This window comes from Mugil cephalus, chromosome 3, assembly GCF_022458985.1.
Source record: "Mugil cephalus isolate CIBA_MC_2020 chromosome 3, CIBA_Mcephalus_1.1, whole genome shotgun sequence".
Classification (NCBI taxonomy): Eukaryota; Metazoa; Chordata; class Actinopteri; order Mugiliformes; family Mugilidae; genus Mugil; species Mugil cephalus.
Genome location: NC_061772.1, coordinates 8,901,351 through 8,924,026, shown reverse-complemented (window position 1 = coordinate 8,924,026; position 22,676 = coordinate 8,901,351). Strand labels below are relative to the sequence as shown.

The window sequence follows — 22,676 nt, the reverse complement described above, 5'->3', positions numbered from 1 at the left end:
TTTCTAGTATTAAGTGAGTGACTCGTGCTTTCACGTATGTTAAGGACTTGTGACACACCATGGCACACATTCGCACTCCTCGTGACAATTTACAGACAAATAATTGTCCATCAGAAAAAATAAACTACACAAAACAGGGCCTGATCCCGTATAGTAGACGAGGATGGCTGCAGGCGATGAAAACCAGGGCTGATTACCATTAAAGTGAACACATAATTGCACAGTTTCTTATACACCTGTTGCCGTTGGCCCAAATTGTTACATCTTGTATGCCAAGCCCTTGTCATGAACCACTTTACATAATCTGACTTTTCTTGCGCTCTTCATTTAGACTTTAGAGATTAGCTGTAACAATGGTAAAAGTACATACCTTGTACCCTGGTTCTTCTTTTCAGTATTTAACGAACTTTGTGGAAGTATTGTTAATATGCACTGACCTATTTCTCATTCACTGTCTTAACTATCTGTATGTGTGCATTCGTATGGTTGTGGCGAGCAGATGTCAACAGGTATTTTCTCACAGGATTTACACCACGGCTCTTATTGGATACATAAATGGGAGTTTCTCCAGTTTCGCCTATGGTTGAACAGGTTCTTACACTTCTTAACTAATAACCTTTTCTATTTTCTTTGACTTAGCTCGATTGTACCGTTGTATTGTTGTTTCAGCAGTTTGTTACTATCATAATTCTTCTGCATTTGATTTGCCAAACACCACTGCAGCCATTGCATCTTTATACCATTAAGGTGAGTCATTATAGATTCCGGCTGAGTTAGGCAGAGTCATACTGCTCGTTTCCGATCCAGTGTGATTTCAGCCAGACAACACAGCTCAGTGTTCAGTAGTTGAGTAACTACCAGCAACTTTTCACAATGTTATGTTTGTATTCTCAGGCTTCAGCACGGGTTGAATTGCCTAAGGCGACAGAAAAAAATGAAAACCTTTTCATTCACACAAGTCATTCTTGCTACACTGACCAGACCAAACCACCACTCAGATCTCAGGATCTTTAGATTATACAGTACGTGTGTACCTTTGTGCAGCTCATGTTTGCCGCTGTCGTTGTCATACCCCCGTGCCTGATAAGCACTGGCCAAACAAACACAACACAGGCAACATGAGAGCAGTAGATAAGCGAATCATACACACGCTCAGTGCTGACCATACTTGACTGTTGCCCTCACCAAATACAGCCCCTTTCATTAAGTATTTCTTGGTGTGTGCGCCTCAGCGCAAATCAAATAGTGTGTGGCTATCTGTCTTGTCTTTGTGCGTTCCCCAGTCACACTCTCGCAGTATAACCCAGCATTGTGCTAAGGGCTACTCTTCAACAAAGGCCTTTTCTTTTGCTATCACATCATCGTCTCTCCTTTTGCCTCTATCTGTGTCTGCTTCCATCTCCCCTCAACATGTCTGTCTGTTCGCCTCTATCGCTTCCTCTGTTTCTTTCTCAGATATCTACTATATCAGCTGACTGTCATATTGTATGTGTCTGGTTGTTAGCATGCCTCCTTGTGTATGAGACCAAGGTCAGATATGTGCCTGAGGAAGTGCAGTGGGTTTTGTGGCCAAGTATTCTAATCAGCTCGTGGACAAAGTTGCATGCCTGTGTCGGTGGAGGCCACAGTTGTTGTGTTAAACGTGCTCTCACAGAAAATCTAGTTGCCAGCTAGAGTTGTTTTATCTGGCTGGCATTTGCATAACTCAGTGTTTCCATTTTGGGCTTTTTGTGTTTGAGCTTCTGTTTATGTCTCGGTTTCACATCTTCCATAAGTGTCGCCTCTTATCTCAGTTTCACATCAGCCATATGTTTTTTTTCCTTTGCGCTGCCGCTGACTGATATTATGTGCTATGATCCAGTAAATATATATATGACATCAACACACAAGAGGGTCTCATTCTAAAAGAAAACTATCACATGGGTTTTACACATTGTTAATGAAGCTTGTGAATGTATGCATACGCGATTGTTTTAAGTTGTTCCATGGGGATACTGGATGTGTCTTTTAAACGTGGCCACAACGTGTAGATTAGTCTTTTGATTATTTCTAAAAAACTAAATGTTAATGGCCACGTCGAAAGCCTGAAGGCATTCAGTTTAAATATGACACAAAGGAGCAACAAATCCTTAAATTCACGAAGCTGAAAGCTGAGAAATAATTGCATTTTGTTGTTTAGTTTTTGCATAAGTCACTGCCATGTATGTCTATTGATCAAATAGTCAGATAATTTACTTAATGGCTCTGCTCTGTCAAGGGGTCCTCTTCTCTTCTCTTCTCTTCTCACGCAGTGCTAGTGCTAAAATTGATTGTGATCTTTGGAAATGATGTTGTCCAAATGTGTCACAGATCCATTCATAAAACATTTCATAGATTGAAGAGCTCCGCAGGTGTGGTCTCAGGTCTGTCGTTAATATTAACCTCCTCTATTCTAAATGTGCACGCGGCCCTTTCGAGAGCAAGTTAAGTCCTGCTTGCTAAGAGAGAAAAGGGTTCACTCATCAAACCACACACCATCCACACATTCGGACACGCATGTACGGGCAGGAACACACGCCAATTATACCAATTACAAGATTACAACAGGGCGACTCTCAGCAGCTAGACCCTGCTTTGGAAAGTCAAGTGGGTGCTGTGTACATGTTTGTGTGTGTGTCTGCCTGTGTGTGCTGTGGAGCCGCTTGGGAGTCAGGGCCCATGCAGAGCACACACAGTGCTAATTAGGCAACCACAACCCAGCAGAGTGCATCACAGAGAGAAAAGGAGAATAAAACAGAGAGAGAGAGAGAGAGAGAGAGAGAAAGTGAGCATGAAGTGGAGAGTCTACGTAAGGAAGCCAGTAGCCAGGAGATCAAGAGAGAAGTGAGATAGCTGAATAATGATAACAACCGAAATATGTTGTGTGCAGTGATGTCCCCGAGCCCTAAGAGAATTGCAGTACGGAACAGTATAATTTGTCCAGGTCTGTGGGACGTGTGGGCCGTCTGCGTATTTGCGAGTCTTTGTGTGAGTGTACGTAGCCGTTAATGTGGCTAAAGGTACACAAAGAGCACGACGAGCAACACAGGTGTAGAACCAATGATAAGCTCTGTGGCTAGTCTTTTGGGTGACATGTTCATGTGTGTGACAGCCTGTAACATCTGTCATTTCCCCCTCCCTTTGTGGAAAGTGCCACACTACCACCTTTTCCTGTCTCTCTGTAACCAGTGAGGTTGATTAAAACAGAGCGTCGACAGGACTCGCCGATGTTTATGGTGAGTCAGTGTTGTTTCTCGGTCGAACAGCTGGGCTGGGGCTGAAGCTGGCCTTCTCATCAGGGGAGGGGCACGGCTGTGTCCCCCTCAGCAAGAGGCTGCAGAGGGCACAGTCGTACAGACAGCAGCTTGACTCCTGGGGCATGGACCACAAAGAGCCAGAGACACAGACAGGAGGCTCTTGTGTTTGCTTGTGGGACTGACTGTGTGTGTGTGTGTGTGTGTGTGTGTGTGTGTGTGTGTGTGTGTGTGCGTGTCTGTAAATGTGTGTCTCTGCATGTGTGTGTTCACACTCTCTAAGCAGTGTTGCGAAGCGTAACCAGACTGTTCTGTCATACGCCCACGCTGGTGTCTCAGAGAACACAACTACACACTCCCCAGATGACATGCACACGTGCACTCAGACACACGCACGCACACACAGAGACAACCACAACCCCAGCAGCCCCTACCACAGCCGCTATGTAATTAACAGACAGAGGAAATGGCACTGCTGGGGTGGGTGAGTCGGATGCAGGAGGGAGGAGAGGAGAGAAAATCATCTTAGCTCGTGCCTACCCTCAAGACACACGGCTTCTCTGTGGCTGTGCGTGTGTGCATCGGAGGATTGAAGAGAAGAAGGTGAAGAGAGGAAGAGAGATGCCGGCTGGTCTTTTGAAATCTCCGTGTTTTTGTTGCGAGCTGCTGGCAGGCAGGTTGGGGTGGGGGTGAAAACAGAGTAGGTGGAAGAGAGGTAGGAGGTGAGGAATGAATAATAAGGTATGCGCGCACATGCACACTCACGCACACACAACTATATCACTTAACAGCACACAGGGTAGGAGACAGGAAGACTGCTCTCTTTGCTTGTTGCACAGAGATGTGTGGGTCTCTCTTTGTGTGGAGGACAGAGTGAGCAAGCCAGGTCAGAGGGAGACGTACTCTGTTCTCCGCTGTAGCTCCATAATGGAGGCCTCTCTCTCTTACAGCTTCTTGATTGATCTCTCGCTCAGCAGCCAACCACCACCGCCACCTCCTTCCTTTCTCTATCTTCGTCTCGATTTTTTCCTTCCCTCCTTCTCCAGTGAAATTCGTGCCTTTGATTCGGCTGCTCCATAGACATAGTGCTGTTGTTTCAGGATTTCTCTGATATCAGGGTTTTGTCTTTGGTACGAAGTAAAAGAGATGGCACTCGCAGGTGTGCGTTCCTGTGCAAACACACACGTACTCATACACATCCGTTGTGTAGCGCCTGAGGGTAGATTGCTCTGACATCTCATCTCAAAAGTTAAACAAACCTGGAACTACCAGAGCAGGTTTATCCTGCTGTACTCCTGGATACTCTGCGTATGTATTAATATTCAGGTTTATGTGAGTTCAAGAATGAGATCATATACATCTATTTGCACCATTAACAACCTATTACCTGGTATTCGTGCGTATGAACATTTGCCGCATCCCTTGAGAGTGTGTCCCTGTTCTCTTGTTCGACGTGCATTAACCGAGTTTGTTTTTTCACGGAATAGCTGCCCGTGCAGCTTGAAGATCATCCCACATTCTTTAATCATAACTTCAACAGCAGCTCATGGATACAGTACATGAGTGCCATTTATAATCACTACATCACCTCAAGTGTTGATTTTGTCAGCCACAATTATGCTTCCTGCTGTCGTGCAGACTGTTTAAGTAGGTGTCATTTATAGGCCTACTTTAGGTTGAGGAACGTGATAATGTGGCTGTGGTACTGGCTATTATACCCACATCACATCCTGTTTTGCTAATTAGTTTGATCCACATTGCTGCTTCGCTGGTGTTTTTTGGCACCCTTCTCTGTCTTCAGTCTGAATGTGCTTTCATGCTGAACTTCTTAGACCGCTGTCCCTGCCATCCATTCCATCCCCCTGTCAGCACATCTTGCGCCAGCAAGCACTTCAGTCAACCTTTCATGATGACATGTACTCATCAAGCTGACTCTAAATCCCTCCTGTATCAGTGGCTGAGCTACTTACTGTGAGTCATTTCAGCAGGGTGGATAGTTCAACCTGTGCCCCCTGGTTGAAGTATGCTTTCCCACTGAGTGATGCCTCCGTTTTTTTGCCTCACTGTGCTGAACAACTTGGCTCAGAGTTCATAATCTGAGCAGTGAAAAACATTTCCAGTTATTTATGATAAGGTGACATAGTAAAAGGTGCTGCTTTTCTTGATGACAGATTTGCAGTAAATGTTATGTTACTCCACGCTCTCTGACAAACAAGTTCACCGCAGCCCCACACATTTCCTCTCTGTACTATTAAAACCTAAAAAAAGCCCATATGATGAATTTTATGTGGTAAGCCTCTAATATAAGCTTCACGGCAGCAGATGAAAATGGTTTAATGTGAGTCGGCAGTAAATATTTGTTTTGTAAAAGCTGATAGAGCTCTGATAGTACAACAAAGACAATATTATCAAAAAAAAAAAACTATGATCAGGCTATTTGTTACAAGAAAGTAAAAACAGGAGTGGAACAAAACACCAAACAACAGAGACTGTTAACACTGGAGCTCCAGAACGAAGCAGAACCCGGCACACATGTCGATCCAACCAGTTTATGAGCGTGACATATTTATTGGCCATGTGAGGGCAGACACTCTGTTAAATGTGATTAAATTGTGCTTTGTCAAACCTCTACAAAAGATGCGTCTGCTGCCCCAGTGCAGTAACCCATGGATACACACAGCAGTTGTGGGCAGTTTTCTTTCAGTCCAGGCTGCTTAGGACTTGGTCAAGTCAGGTCGGTCACTGGATCAGATAGATGGGCCGGCAGCACTGCACCGCTAGTTTTAACAAGCTGATAGGCAAATCCCTTCCTGGTTAAAGATTAACCACTCGCTAGAGCTGCCTCTGCATTATCTCTCCACTGGCCGGGGCATACAGGAGCCAAGAGGATTTACTTTATACGTGTGTGTGTGCGCATGTGTGTGTGAGAGAGAGTAATCTGCATTCCAACTAGCAAAAGGGTGGAACTGTGTGTGTGTGTGTGTGTGTGTGTGTGTGCCGGTGCTTGTGTGTCAGTGTGTTTGTTTGACTATGGGAGTTAGTGATCGGCTTTTCTCCCAGCTGGGTGTTAAAACTGTGTGTTTACTGTATGCCATTTAGCAGTCAATCTGTTCTGTGTGTGTGCAAGCTTGTGTGTGTGTGCGCATGGGTGGGATCGTGCTTGTATGTGGCTTGTTGTAATCTACATTCTTTTTTTTTTCCCAGGGCTTTGTTTGTTTTCCCTCGGGGTCTAACGGCATTCAAAGGGTTAATTGCATCAGGAAGCTTGGTGTGTAGCAGACTCCTTTAACCCTTGGGGTGTCAGCAGAAATGTTCAATGCAATACCAAAAAAAAAATGTAATTTATTCACATTTTAAAAATTCCCAAGTACATTGGTTAAAGGTTCTTAAGCTCAAATGTGGATTCAGCCATTTGTTTTGTCTTTGTATGATTTTCAACAATGTCATATAAATCTATTTTTCCTTCGAGCATCTTTGGATTTAAAAGCTGTGACATACTGTATGTGGTTTCCCTGACAGACGATTGCCACGATTAACTGTGAGGCGATGCCATCTGCTGGATGTTTGGAGAGACTGCCTCAAATACTAAGTGAATTGCAACAGAGTCATGGTTTAAGGTGGAGATAGCCACACTTATCTGGAAATTCATAAGTCATGAGTCAACCGGGGCTTGCTGAGATCATGGTATTCATCATTACTTAGTCTGAAAATACAGCCTCCGATTGCTGGATTGTTTACAAAGAAATGGGGAAACATTGAGCAGGAAAAACTCTTGTTAGACTATGTCCACCCACATAAATATAATACTTTCATGGATTTACACTAGCCTAGTGTGCATGTTTGCGTTTATCCATGCTATTCTTAATATGGTAATTAATTAGGAACATTCCATTGCTAATTCTTTTTCGGTGACTCCCTCTACCAGTGCTTCTGGTTCTTACTGGTTTCTCATGGAGCTGCACCTCAGTCGTATGTTTTGTGTACTTTACTAGACATGGGAAATGGAAGGTTGACAGGAAATGAGTGCAGAGAGATTGGGGTGACATGCAACAAAGCTAGACTTGAACCAGGGAAATTGTTTCTCCTGAGGCCAAAGGGATTCCCCGTGAGTTATGGTTCTGCCTCTTAGTACCAGAAGAGGAAGGCTAATCTATGAGAAATCTATGTTAGTGCATACAGCACCTCAACCTTGTATGATATGATTTGTTGTTGTGGTTGCTTCAAGTGTCTTCAGACAGATCTCAATGCAGACCGCAGAGAGACACTATTCTCTAAAACTGGCTGGGTGATTATGTTAGACAGGAAAGGGGTGGAAGACATTCAGAGAGACTTAAAGAGTTTAGCAGGCTTTTGTTTTCTCAAGGGAAACCGACCGTGTCTTTATGAATAGAAAGGAGCTTTTTCAAGAGGTGGCCTTTGGCACTGTGCTGGCCACTGTGTGGCTTTACTCCCTGTCATCGTTCTTGCTTATTTGCTCCTCCGCTGTTCTGAGAAAAGCAGCAAATGACGGAAGGAGGAAATGACTAAAGAACCAACTCATTCACACCCCTGCAATGACAGCAGGACAGACAGAGGGGAAGTCAAACCCACGCTTTTACCCTTTCCCTGAGCCCTCCACCCGTGGCTACGCGACCACTGTTTCGCCTTCATTTTCTCCGCACCGACAAATATAGTAGATTTACAAGGGGTTGTTATCAGTGTGTAGCCATGCGGGCGTGTGTGAATGTAAGTTGCCTTCTTTGTATGACTTCATGTTTGTGGTGAAGTTGATTTAGGAAGGATTCATTTCTTTCATTTCCGGTTTTAATTTTTAACGCCACATTTCTATTGTGAAAGAACAACTGTGAGAACAAAGTAAATTGAAAAGAGACAGATTTGACGAGATTCTCTCTCTTTTGCTGCAAGGCTTAACACAAGCCAGGGCATGCTCATCATCTCCACTTTCTCTTTGCTGTTTTCTTTATTTTTTAAGAAGCCGCTTTTCTGTCCGCCTCATATGTTAACCCGCCCCAACCCCCTGTTTATGCACACACACGTATTCATACACGCTGCCTGATGCTCCCCACCAATGGGGTCATATGTGGTGAAGGGCTGAGCACCCTCCTCTGTTCCTCCTCCTCTCCCCTCCCCCTCCTCCAGTTCGCCTTGGCAGAGCATGCATGCCTGTGTCTGTTATCTACAAATGGCTGAGGAATTATAGGTTGAGAGGGGAAGGGGAGGAGGAGTGAGGGAGAGTGTAAGGGGGGTGGGGGGGTGGGAGGGAGGGAAAGGGTGGATGAGGTCATGTGACATCGCAGCAGCTGCTAGCCTAAGAATTTCTGTTTTCTCACTTTGAGAGCGAGCTCCAGCAAGGAGGGGAGAGAGATAGGCAGCATGTGTGGTGTGTTGCTTTGTTAGATAAGCTCTAAACGGTCTTTGTGAGCTGCAGTGCGAGAAACAGGAAGGCAGGGAGGCAGGCAGGGAGGGAGAGGGTGGACCGGCAAGAGGAGGTCGATAGAAGGAGAGCGCGAGAGAGAGAGAGACAGAGAGAGAGAGAGGGAGAGGGGAGTAGGAAGATGGTGTGTGTCCTGTCCGTCGCTGCCGGTGTGAACTGGGCTGGGCTCTACGTGAAGATGCAGCCATGGGGGATCCAGGCGACTCCACTCCTTTGTGCAGTAAGGAGCTTCAGCCATGCTTTTAATCTCTGAGGAGGGGAGGGGGGTTGCGAACCGCTACCAGACCTCCGGATGTGTGCCTCTGTGGATTTGTCAGGCTACACGCTTGCCTGTCTCACGGCGTTGCTCGCATGCGTTTCTGTTTGTATTGTGGTTTTATTTGTGCGGTTGATACGGTCTGAAAATACGCCGTGGCCAGCCTCTGTCGTGTTTTAGTTTTCTAAAAACTTTCTCGTCTTCTCTGACTTTTTTTGTTTTACTTTCGCTGGAAGTGGAAGGAAGAGCAAAACACTATTGTCTCAACAAAGTAACGTTATCGGACTGAGAGTGTACTTGGTGTGTGCTTTCCCGTTTGCCGGTCTATCGCTGGTGCTGTGTGGGTTGTTCCATCGTCGTCATTGTCGATTCCATTATTAATTGTTTGCCGGGGTCATTCAAAGTGCACTGGGTAGCTGGGAGGCTACATGCAGGACAGCTCAGGAGGTGTTGGGAATGCTATTCACTCCCTTAAGCATGACTTGCTTCTGTATGTGTCCACTCAAACGCACATGGAGCCGTGCCTCTACTCTGCTCTCAGGAGGGAACATGATCTTTTTATAGCCCTCTCAGCCTCTGGGGTAAACCCAGATATAACTTCTACTCATCTAATTGTGCTATTGATACACCATTAGTAAGCAGCTCTAATTTCAGCATTATTTTATCATATACGTCTCTGAGCTGGAAGTTTACTTTGAATGTTGATTTAAGGAGGATCCTGAACAATCTCCAGCGCGCGTGTGTAACCGTTAATGCTTGTGCCAAACAGAAACATCACTAGTCTGAACTCACACTGTCCTCTGAGCCACCCTCAGTGTGTGTGTGTGTGTGTGTGTGTGTGTGTGTGTGTGTGTGTGTGTGTGTGTGTGTGAGCGTGCGTGCGTGTGTCGGTTTTGCTTGAGCACGTCAGGCTATCAGACTCCGCTCTGGCATTTAGGGATTCCACTGACCGAGGGTCTGTCAACATGGTGTCACTTTTCAACACACACACATGCACAGGAAGGAAAGGGACAGCCGTTTCAGCCTTCCTCACATTTTCTACCCTCGCAACGACCCTTAACTATAAAAATAAAAACATCTTTCAAAATTGACAAAATTCAGATATTGTCTAGCTTTTGGTCTTTTTCAAATCATCAGTTTTTCCTCTTACTTAATCATACCCTATAACGGAGAAAGGTTCTTGTAGCACTTTGGCACAACATTAACAACATAAGTGAGATAGTTTTTCTTAAATGATGGTACCGTGAGGGAGCCAGTGAGTTGCTAATTTGTTACATTTTAGCAGGGAGCAGTAAGGATGTTTAACACCGAATCTGTTAATTACACTATAACATAATGCCACTAAGAAATTACCTGTATCACCATGGTAATGTTGGGGCATGCTCAGTAGAGCTGTTGTGTAAATTGAATGACCATGGACCTCTGGCAGACACGCAGTCAACTCCGGCTCTTTGAGCAGAGGGAGGGTGACCTGCCCTCCTAGCCTCTCACCTCTGACCCTAAGCCACACAACCAAAGCCCCTCTACCAATCTGCATCCTCCCCAGCTGTCACGTCCAGATATCCAGAGTGTCTGTGTGTCAGTAAAACAACTATGTGACTATTTAGTCCACTTAAGTTTGTGTTTGTCCTTGCACATTTATTTCAATACATGTGTTTGTGTTTGGACAGGAATATTTTTTATTTATTTCTCGTTCTTTCAGTTTAATGCAGTATTGATTATTAATACTTCCCGGATGTCCTCCCTTTTCTTTCCATTCATAGGCATGAGCCATGAGCCAAAGTCACCATCGTTAGGAATGATCTCCACGGCGACCCGTACCACGGCGACGGTCAGCCCCCTTACCCCGTCACCTCTGAACGGCTCCATCGTAGCCAATGGAAGTCCAGCTGCTCAGTCAGCTCATTCTGGATTTGCTGCAGCCCTCCGTAAACTGGCAAAACAGGCTGAAGAACCTCGAGGTAAAGCCACGCAACATGGATGTGACGCATTTCAGCATTTGGACTTCACAGTTGATTTGAGCTCTGTGTGCATACATGTCGACTCAAAGATCAGTACTGTATGTATAGCAACAGAGAATGGCTAATAGCAATGAAGTGATACTCACGCAGAATTGAATTAGTTAGTATCCCTGGAGATACTACTATGAAAAGGAGCTACTCTAGCTGACCCACTTAATGTGCTGTGTGTGTGTCCATGTACGCTTGGGTGAGCTTGTCAGTGTGTATATCTTGGCTCTCCAGTTCCTCATCATTCATACCTCTTTGTCAGTGGCTACCCACATGAAACATCCAACAAAATCCCCATCTCTCAGAACTTCTGGGGCGGTATGTATATGAAATAAGCACTAGGTGGTTGAGTCTCCAGTTCTTAACCTTATATTTTGGCCTTCTGAACTATTCCTAAAACATGATTGTTCAAAGATCCATGTAAATGTTTTTGAACTGCTGATTTTGCGAGTTTCTTACTCTCATCTTTCCTTTATGTTTAGTAAATGCTAGCCTGGTCTCCAGGACACATATTCATGTACAAGTACTTACCAGCGCTTATGTGTGTCTCTTAAGCATCTATATATAAACACACAAACAAGCTTACAAAGCAGAATCAGTGCAGGAGAACCTCCGTAGGAAAATTCTCATTGTGAAGTCGTTGTATGTTTGTGTGTGGATGTGTGGCTCTGTGCCTTGGCTGCAGAGAGGCCCAGCTACCCCAGCTGTCCACCCTTGCTCTGGCTCTTAAATCAGTTGGTCCCCTCCTTCCTGGCTGTCCCTGGACACCTCGCTCCCCAGCCCATAGCAGTCTGGGACCCACAACCCTGCAGATGATTTATTACAGAGAGAAAGAGAGAGAGAGCTCAGATACCAACATCTCCTCTCCTCCCTCTCAGTCCTTCTCCCCATCATCTCCATTCATCCTTCATCCCGATCATGTCAGCCCTATTACTTTCTCTATCTCTGTACAACCACTACTTCCAGAGGCCTGTCCTGTCTTTTCATGTTATTGTGGACTCCCTTTTTTTATTGGATTTTTTTTCTGTCTTATCTGAGGCATGTGCCGTTTTGTCAGTTGCAGCTAAACAGCACAAGGACAGTCTTCTCTTTGTCCAGATTTTTAATATTTCTGCTTTTTTTACGTCTCATTGTGTAGCGAGGTGAGAATAAGTGTGAGCTGCTCTATTTGTAATCACAATGTGTCAAAGAAGAGATTTCCTGTCTGTGTCTTCGTCATGCAAACAGACACTAGATCCTATCTTATGAAGCTCCGCCACCTTTTTATGAAGCACACAAAAAGCCCCATTGTTATATTTGAGGCCCTCTGACTGTACCGCCTGGTTGGAGTAGTGATGTGTTGGTGAGTCAGCCGTCAGGCGTAAGGGGCAACTGCCTGTGTTAAGAGCGCCGGCTCCAGGGTGGGCAGAGAGACGTGAGGCCCCGGGAACTCCAAGTCACTTTTCTGTCTGCTCAGCCTGTATTTATAGGCAACACACCCAAACACCGCCGCTCATACGCACGGTTGTCTTTGCGACTGTGTAAGCTCCGTGATTTCTTTGCATGCTCCAGCCTGCTGTCCTTTCATTACCTTTTGACTCAACCTCCCTTTGTCTTTCTCTTGCCCTCTGGTTGATGCTTTGGGCTGAGTGGTGCAGTATATACGAGGTGCCATGACTCAGTGTCCTGAGGCCTTGAGGAATTAGTTAGGTTTGAGTACTAGTATCACCGCCACCAGCTGCTGAACTGATTTAAGACCCTGAGCACGGCTGCTGTTTATATACACACCCACACACACGTTTGCGCACACATAGTCGCATACATCGTCACTTGTCTGTGGCGAGTATAATGAATAGCTCTGTGTAGTGAGTGCTGCGCTCAAGAGGGGAGGTGATGGATAATGAGTATTGGAGCAGCATAAAGGACACACTCTCGTGCAGCGTACGCTCGCATGAAAACACACTGCATCACATATGCAAGCACACAGACACAGATAACACACTGGCTCCAAAAGGCAGACCTGCTGATATCTGATTAATTGGGATTAATCCTCTCTGTTGTTTCTTCTCACTCACTCACTCTTAGACACATAAACACCACCAGTTCCATGACTATGTTTACACCAACCGTAGTACACTGCCAGGAGGCAGAATAAAGAGAGGGTGAATAAAGGTATACCAGAAAGATGGAACAAACGGGCTGGAAAGAAAACAAAATAGAAAGTAATTAGTAGGTATGTGAAAACCTGGGGTGCCGGTCAGATTGTGTGTAGCTTTGTTGCGTGTACAGTTTCGTGTGTGCATGGATGTGTGTGGCCGGAGGCTTCCCTTGTTTCTGGGAGCCCAGAGCATGCTGGGACAGCGGGGCAGTGTGTCTCTGACCTCTCCATCTGGAGCCTGCCTGGAGCTCCACAGCCTTGCTGTGTTCAGTGTGTGTGTTTCTCAAAGGCAAACCCTTCAGGCTGTGACTGTCCCTGAAACACTCACAAACAAGCTCATTTGCTTTCTCCTTCCTTCTCTGTCTCTATATACACAGCACCCATACACATCTCCCCACTCTCTACACTAGTGGAGCACAATTTAAGTGTAATGTGCAGTAAGCAGAATGCATTAAAGATTGCTCATCTTATTTCTGTCCGCCATCTTGTACCGTCTTCCATTCTCTCACTGGCACAGCAACACACACCGTGCGCCTCTCCCCTCCCCCAACTCAGTGATGCAGATTACAGGCTTTGTGTTGTGTTGTCAGTGCATGGCAAGACTGTAGTAGCAGGTGTGTGCAGTGTTTGCGCGCAAGAGTGTGATTGTGTGTTGGAGTGCACGTGTTGAGGCTTGTGCTAGTGTGCGCTGGTGGGGTGGCATATGGATGCAGGGTTGGCTGGGCACTGCTACGCACACCAGGTGTGAAATGGACTGTTTAATTAAGTGCTGATGTTGTTGTAATGCATGCTGGGAGGGAGGAGGTGTGTGGAGGGCTGGGTGTGTTGGCAGGGTGTAGGAGAGTAGCTTCTGCCTGGCTGGGCTTACTATGCCTGGCCGTTTTGACAGAGGTGGTCGTGGCAGTGGATGGGAAGAGGCCATTTGGCTGCAGAGAAATATTTTTGTGTAGCGTTGTCACCCTATGAAGTCCTGCTAGATATTTAGTGGACCCCATTCACATTGTAGCCGCTTGACTCTCCAAAAGAACCTACTGAAGAGGCGTGGTGATGCGTTTTTTTTTTTTTTTTCCTGTTTCATCGGGTCATTGGCTGAAGTAAAGGCTACCGTTTACACATGGACACTTGGCCACAGCCTCTGACCGCAGCTTGGTTTGTTTGCTCATGACTGCTGTTGGTTGTGTCTTTTGTGTGTGTGCGTGAGCATGTGTGCGTGGCTCAGCTTGAGCGGTCAAGTGTGGAGGCAGTCTGGGAGAGTGGGACTGGTAATAGAGGAGGCGATGGAGAAAGGAGCTTCACATTAATCACACACAGCTTGGGACTAAGACAGCATTTTTTCTCTCTCACTCTCTTCTTCTTGTTCTCTCCCTCCGTCTCTGCCTCTTCTGCCCATCCCCTGCCCTCCCCCCTGCTGCCCCCTCCCGACCCCATCATCACACCTCACACCCCCCCCAACACAGCAAGCAAGTGACAATCAGTGCTGCTAATGAAGTGCAGGTTGAGAGCTGATGAGCCAATTTTAGACTCTGGGGACGAAGGCTCTGTTCCTCCTCGTCTGACTCTTCTGGGTCCCTACAGGACCAGCATGTGTGGCCATCTTGTTTCTGTATAGATGGAAAGGGAGGAGTTTATGGCAGAAATGACAGCAGGTTGTTGCCAGTCACATGCTTCATATATGTAATTTTTCTCCAATCACATGGCAATATGATATGAGGGAGGGGCAAATAGATGCATAGGTATGGAAATCAGTGGAGGGGGACTGAAAATGGCACAAGAGGAGATCTTTGATGAGGCGTGGTGGCTTGATAAAGGAAAGGAGCATGTGGATTTGCGTCAATTTATAAGAAACATAAAGGGAAACCTGCATATATATAATCACACACGGACACTGAACCACTCCTGCAAGACACCTCCAAGAGCCATGGCACCCTGTAAATATTGTGCATGTGTTCATAAAAGTCCGTCTGACAGATGTACATCTGGTTGGCATGCTCAGTGTTCGACTAACAGAAAAGAAATGAAGGGTCAGAGGAGAAGGCAGTGATAGAGGAATAATACCCATTTGTGATTTTTGTGTGCGGTGGGGATACCCACTGAGGAAGGAAGTGCACACAGATTGTGGAGAGAATGAAACCGTTGGTAGACAGCCCTTGTCTCTTTTATTTCCTTCTTCCCCTCACCTGCTTCTCTTCCTGCTCTCTTAATTATTTAGTCTGCCCTGCCTCTTCTCTGGTCCGCTCTGCCTCTACATGGAAAAGGAGGAGATGGGGGGGAGAGGGAGAGGGATCTGAAAGAAATAGATGGAGCAGAGGTCTGTTGCTTAGCAGTTCAGAATCACTGTGATCACCCCACCGCCGCCCCTTCCCTCCCTCCAGCTTTATTTGTTCCCCCATCCATGCGTATGCATGTTGTGAGTGTGTGTGATGAGTGAATAGGCTGTGACACTAGAGCTGTATTAAGTGTAGCTCCATTCCCCAGGCTGAGTGGGCTGCTATTGATTGGCCTAGTCTTGCAGGGGAGAGTAATGGCTCTCCAAGGTGAGGGGGGAGGATTAGGCCACTAATTGCCATTGTGCAGACAAGATATGACTGCCCCCCCCCCCCCCCATGCCCCCACGCCACCACTGCCACCCACTCACCCATCTGCAACCCTTATCTCTCTGCTTTCCTTTCCGCTCCATCTCCCACCTCACCTCGCACCTCTTTTGCACTATCGCTCGTTGTTTTTTCCCAATCATCCCCCATCTCCTATCATTTTTCATTTTCATGTCTCACCTCACATGTATCATTACCATCTTTTCCTCACACATCTTTTTTTCCTTGCCCTCCCCATCCCAAACCCACTCGCACATAGATTTTCAGATTTTCTCCAGACATCATCACATTGCCATTATTGATTCTTTCCATTATTTAGTGGTATTAGTCAGAATGAAGTGTTTAAAAATCATTTAATATCCTGACCGCGCCTACTACATGCTGACATTGTCTGTTGGGTTATGTTGCCACGGAGACCAAAGCAGGGAAGAAATGGCAGTTGAGTAGAGATCTGCGGTTTTTGTTCAGGTGGTGATAATTGGAGACGAGCAGACCTGAAACTGGTCTGAGGTTTCAGCTGCCTTTTTTAAACATAGCTGCATGTAACCTCGTTGATGCACAAAAGCACACTACCTGCACACTCAGATATGAGCACGCATCTTTCACTGTCCTTTTTGCTGCACCAAAGTATGTGTCTGATTGAGAGGATTGTGACCCAGTTTGACTGTGTTGTACTGCGTTCGCTCTGAGCAGAGGAGACACACACTGTACTATCAGGAGGAGAGGCAGAAGCTGCAGAAGAAGAGAGGGATTGAGAGGAAAAAAAGACAAAACACACATGTTAACAGTAAGAAAATGGGGAGAGTTGTGGTGGATGTAGTTGAGACAGAGGAACAGATTGTGTAGCTCACTGAAGAAGGCTAAGAAGGAACTGCAGTGATAGGTGGACGTGGACATGCTATCATTTGAGAGCTTTGGAACTAGAGAGAGAGAAACGCAAGATGTGTGGAAAGCCAGGCATGTGACCAGACCGCGACCCTGCGCTACAGGGTTTCCCTTGAGGGCTTTGTTAATGTGGCACAGCTACAGCCCAACAGAGAAGCTCATTGGGCCAGCGTTTCACCACCTGCTGTGCGTGCGTGGTGGAGGGGGGGAGTCTGGTGTGGGGCTGCTTGCATATACATACAGTATAGCTGCTCATTCTCAAGCAGTGTTTTCTTGTGCTTTGTGTGTGTCCTGTATGTCAAGGCTGTGTGATTCTCACAGGGCTGCCCATCCTGATCGCTGTCAGCTCATAATATGGGCCTAGGGCCATCCATCTGGCACTCTGTTTTTGTGCACGGACGTTATTTGTTGCTATTGTAGGGACACAACCTCTTTTTATTCCCTCGTGAAGTAGCTACAGAATCATAGTGTTGTTACATTTGCCTTATGTTAGTAGGGAAAATCACAGATCAACAGCACCTTTTTTTTTTTAACTGTTCTCATTTGTCTCTGTCTTTCCCCAGCTGCATCCTCCATCAGCAGCGAGTCATCACCAGTGTCGTCCCCGGCTACCAACCACAGCTCTCCAGTCAGTACGCCCAAGAGGGGGCCTCTTGTTCCAGGGCCTGTCCTGGTTAATCCAACAGGCCACAGTGTGCCAAATACTCCACCTGTAGTCACCATTGCTCCAACAAAGACTAGCAACGGCCTGTGGAGGAACGAGGGGCGCCAGGTAAAGCCACGTTTCAACCCCCTCACCCACACACAGACACACACATACGTTGACCTTGAATCTGCTCTTCTCTTTTTTTTTTTCTCTCAGTTGCTCTTTCTGTTTTTTCTTTTTTCTGATGTGTTTACTCTCCGTGCAGTGTCCTGTCAATCTGCCATCTATTATGTGTCTGATAAAGCAGCATTCAGATCGTCTCATTATCCAGCTTCCCTTATAGTATTACAGATAGACAGATGCTTGGGGGGATTAATGGATTTTGTAGCTTGCCTGAAATGCACAGTGTGGCAGTGTGCGCTTGACATACGTACATGTGACACGGCCGGCAGGTTTATTAATGTGTCCCACTCCGCCGCTCCATCCCAACCAAATTCAAAGGCTCTGTGTGTTGAATGAAACAATGTTAGCTGCCGCTGGGACATCGAGGTGACGGCCTCAACTGTAGCAAACATCTGGCCCTTGCCCTTTGAACCGGTCCCTCCTGAGTCCCGGCCTTGAGCTTCCTAAACCCCCCCCCCCAAACTCACCTTAAGCCTCGCTCTTTTTACCTGAGCAGTCAAGTGTATCCTCTGCCTCCTCGACCAGTCTTGTTACGTAGTGGGAGAGAGAGGGGGAGAAAGAGGGAGAGCTGCTTGCTTTGATAAGGAGTGGATTATGGATTATGGCCTTGCTTTAAGCCATCTTATCTCAGCTCAGGGCTAATGGTTGAGGCCAAGTGCACGGTTATGAACAGCACTCTGCAACATGCGCAAACTCTCTGAGACACTTTGACGGTTCCCCGGAGACGGACAGAAGGGGGATAGTGAAGGGTGAGTAAGGAGGTCAGCCAGCAAGCAGTGTGTGGTAGCATTCAGGCCATTGTCCTCTCTCATGGAAACCCCCCTGACCCGCACCCGGTGTAGCGATAGCTTTTGCAGAATGACCCCTTCTGCAGTTCAAAGGTCAGGCAGAGCTGGGAGGGGTTGGAAAGACGGGGGGGACACGGTGATGTCACCCATTTTGTCATTTATTCAGCATCAAAGTTTAAAAGAGCAGAAAAAAATATACAGCTACATATATGGTACGTAATGCTCTGTGTATACAGCATTTGCAAGCATGTTTTTGTAGACTTTTGTACGGTGGCTGTGTGTGTGTGTGTGTGTAACAGGTCAAGCTCAAAATGAAAAAGGTCATGTCACTGGGTTCACGGTGCCCCCACGAGGGGCTTGGGGCCATCCTGACAGAACGAGGAGGCCGAGGGAGGTGATATGGACAAGAGGTTGGGGATGAGGGGGTAGAGGTTGGGGGGGACAGCAGGCATGTGTCATTAAAGCTGGCGTCATAGCGCCTCCCCTATTTCTGCAGTGCCGCTTCAGTAAGCGCATATAATGGTGGTCTCAGAGAGTCAGAGGACCAATGAGGACACGCGTTTATACGAACCATTTGCAAGTAGAGCGGATCCCTGAAGTGTCCGAGAAGAAGTTGCTTGTTGCTGTGTGTTCAAATGTACGCGTCCCTCTTCCGGAGTTAGAAGGGTATTATAGTGTCTCCCTGGCAGAGATATGAGTCTGTTTTCAGAGGGGGGTGATATGCAAGGCAGTAGGAGAGGGAGGCCTTGGTGCGTTGGCATTTTGCTTTAATGACTGCAGGAGTCTGCTCCCGCTGCTGCCTGTAATTGCTTTATAATTGGCAATTTGGATTCATGGCTCCATCTGAGAGGCGTAAACGAGCACTCTACAATGTGCGGGGTCTCCCACCCTTGCTGAGGGTTACAGGGGACCGGCTCACACAGAGGAAGATGGCTGTTAATGGATATGTCTTTGAGTTTGAGTGTTTGTATTTGCACTGTGTAGTGTGTGTATATGACGGGCTGCCAGTGAATAGTGTGTGTTTGAGACTGGAAGGGCTTGTTTTTGGGCAGGGGAAAGGTCAAAATGGGATAGCTGGTTGGATGTGTAGGTGTCTGTGTGTCTTACCTGCAGTTTAGGCTTCTGCGCTAGGTCCCGGTGCTGTGTCTAGGTCCTGCAGTACTCTAAAACCACCTTAATGGCTATGGCAGGTTCTGTCTTTATGATCCGGGCAGTTTTTAGTTTCTGACATGTAATACTCATACCATTGCGTGCTTTTCTGGAAGTGTTATCCACACATTTATTCAGACATACACAACATAAGACTTAGTCCAGGCAAAAAAAAAAAAAAAAAAACTATATTGTATTAACATAAACTAAAAGGTGATGTCTGCATTATTTTCTGGTTGATCATTTTACATATGAGAGGAGAATTGCCTTTTTTCAGCGAAAGCAGAAATCGGTGACAGAATTGCTGCAGCACCACTATGCTTTGTTGTTTTACAGGCATCTTTGTTCCATCCTCTTATGATAGGATTTCTGTGAAACTTGTTGGAAAGGAACAGCTGATTCAATTTCAGTGGCAATCTGTGTCTGGGAATTGCACCAATTGAGAGTTATTGAGTCATAGTCGTGATTATAAAACCCCTGTGACACCAAATTGTGTATGACGCAGGGTGGGTATTGAACGCAGGTTCAACCTTCATTTGATTACCAACTGCGGGTCATCAGTTAAATGCCAGACAGACAGCAGTCAACACTTTAACTGACATTGTAACTGACCATGTGTGATTTTATTTGCTAAGCGGGTTCTTGTGCTGTTATGTTAACAAATGTGGCCAGTGGACGTTGTTTGCTCTTAGCATACATTTTCATTATAAGGTCACACTCTGTTGCAACAACTCGATGAGTGATGAAACTGGGCCGCACACTGAAACGAAAGGTGCAACTTGGGAATATGAAAGTCCTGCCGACTTTTCACATAACAAACATGCATAATTAAGTACACAGACCTGTGGCAGCAGGGATGTTCAAGAGACGGTGACAGCTTCAAGAAACACAGATCTTGCGGTGAGCAAATCTGTCATCAGTGTGATTACAGCAGTGAATTAACTGACAGTGTGACTGAAAGCAGCTCAGTGCATCCAACCACCACGGTGTTGCTCACCAGTTTTTTGTACCTGCGGTAGCACATCTTTATGGGGTGGAGGGATGGAAGAAACACACACAGCACATGTGCGCATTGCTTGATGGGCAAGTAAATGCAGGTTCAGAAAATAAATGCGTCCCCTTGTCTGCCATAAATACAAAAAAAAAAAAAAGATGGTGGAAAAAGAACGAGAAGGATCAAAGAGCAAACAGAAACTGCATTTTGCAGTTCCCCAGCCACTATTTGAGACTGACTTCTTTTGACATATATGAACCTATTTTTCCAGTTGGCTGCCGGGGCCATCAGGGAAAGCCCACCTTCTCCCTGCGCTCGTAAAGCTTTGAAAGGATTGGGATGGAGTGGGGGTGACTAAAGGGATGGATGCTTCGGGGGGAATAAAGAGGCCATACTGTTTAGTGAAGCGCAAGAAACAGCAAGGAGAAAACAGTTACGTTATTCCACTGTGAGGGGGGGGGGCGATTTAAGAAACAAAGGGAGATGTGGGGAGTCTAAACATAAGAGGCATTTAGGATTGGATGTTAGTGCATGAGTGTCAGCCTGGGTCAGCGGCTGTGGAACAGGACGTGGAGGTAATGGCTCACTAAATGGGATTTGTTTTATCAGAGGCAGTGGTGAGAGAGAGGGCAGCACTGCTGTAAGGTGTCTGTTTAATCCCAGGGAGGCCAGAGGTTAATTTAGTGGGCCACGAACTGCCTTCTCCTCTTGCTCACCTTATGGCTTCATCGCTGTCTTTCCTTTCCTTTCTCTTTCTAACATTTCTACTTGTACTAATTGTTCCCTTGCCATCCTCAACAGACAAGAGATACACGTTCCACCAGTCCCGTGAAAATCCTCCTTGACTGTGTATCACTCTATAAACAAATTCCTTGTGCTTACTTACAAAGGTTTTAGATTTTTGGTTCTGCCATTGCATTTGTGGGAAGACGGGAACCAAAGCTTCAGAAAATGCCCTCCTACTCCCACGGCGGGGTGTCTCTGTAGCTCTGAAATGGTGTATGTGCCTGCTGAGTGTCTCTGTGTGTTTGTTGTGGGATTGGATAAGTGAGACCAGGCTTGTTGCCAAAGGGAAGGAGGGAGGTGAAAGAAAAGAAGGAAGAAGAATAAACACAGGCAGAGGGATGTTGCTATTTGGACTTTGTTGCCTTCCCAGTAGATGTTACTGTGAAGGAAACGTGCGCGCGCTCACAGACGCACGCGCTTCGCAAAGATCAAAGTCATCATCTCTTAGAAGCACCGCCGTTGTCTGCCATTACCACATCCTCATCGATCATAAGGATGACATATCTTGTTTACAATTAGAGAAGAGCATGTGCCTGTGTTTTCTTTAAACACCCCGTGCCTGCTTCCTCCAATTTCCCATACGTTCTCCTCAGAGAATTGTTTAACTGTCTAGATTTATTGTGAGGTGTTGTCTGTGAGAAAGCATATATAAGTGACTGAGGTAGGAAGGAAGAGTGAGGGAGGCTGCCAAACCACAAATAGGCCTATCCCCCCCCCCTACACACACACACACACACACACACACGCGCGCGCACACACACACAGGACGGTCTCCATGAACAGTGACAACCGTGACGATCACAGGTCCTCACAAACAATGACTAAGACTCTCTTTCTGTATCTCTCTGCAGGCTGACTCGGGGCCTCGTGGGGCCAGCAGGGAACGTCTGGGTCCAGAGGGGACACTCTCCCAGGAAAAGGGTGGCCCCTCAGTCCCTGCGCACCTCCTGGGAAACCCCTATGCCTTTGGTCTCACCCCCGGCGCTGTCATGCAGGATTCACGTTTTCAGCCCCTTAAGTGAGTCAATCGCTTCTATGCCTTTTTCTCTGGATGTGCAGAGTCTACACGTTTTCACTTCTAAAGGAAATTTCGGCTCGCTTTGATATAAATGCACAATCAATAATTCACTGTTATGTTAAACGTACTGGAATAAGCAGCTACATTGCGCATTTGTCTTGTTGACATTAGTGCTGAGGAACAATTTAAATTCACACAGTTTCTTGGTGGAAATTAATGGGTTTCCACAACAGTGAACACACACAAATCAAAGTAACCATATATTTTTTCCTGTTGTGCCTCTACTCCTTCTGTTCCTGTCAGCCTGCCCAGACAGTTGCCTAATGCAGTGCCCCCTGGTCATGTACCGGAAGAGTATCTCCGGGGTTTCCGGCCCTATCCCACAACCGAGGACGCCCTCCGAATGCCCTCCGTGCCCTTGGGCCTGGACCCTGCAACTGCAGCGGCTGCAGCTGCTTATTACCACCCCAGCTACCTGTCCCACCACTCCTTCACGCCATACAGGTAAGCCTTTCCATTCATTTGTTT

General features: G+C 46.5%; 1 protein-coding gene across 1 annotated transcript in view; it reads left to right on the top strand.

The window, feature by feature from the left end:
• The window catches only part of gse1b (Gse1 coiled-coil protein b), a 152,129-nt gene that overhangs the window by 118,223 nt on the left and 11,230 nt on the right, over positions 1-22,676 (top strand). Inside the window, exons 3-6 of the mRNA XM_047580644.1 lie at positions 10,726-10,923; positions 17,148-17,356; positions 21,982-22,148; positions 22,452-22,652. Of these exons, the coding sequence (XP_047436600.1) occupies positions 10,726-10,923; positions 17,148-17,356; positions 21,982-22,148; positions 22,452-22,652 (775 nt within the window). The remainder of the gene's footprint in view (positions 1-10,725; positions 10,924-17,147; positions 17,357-21,981; positions 22,149-22,451; positions 22,653-22,676) is intronic.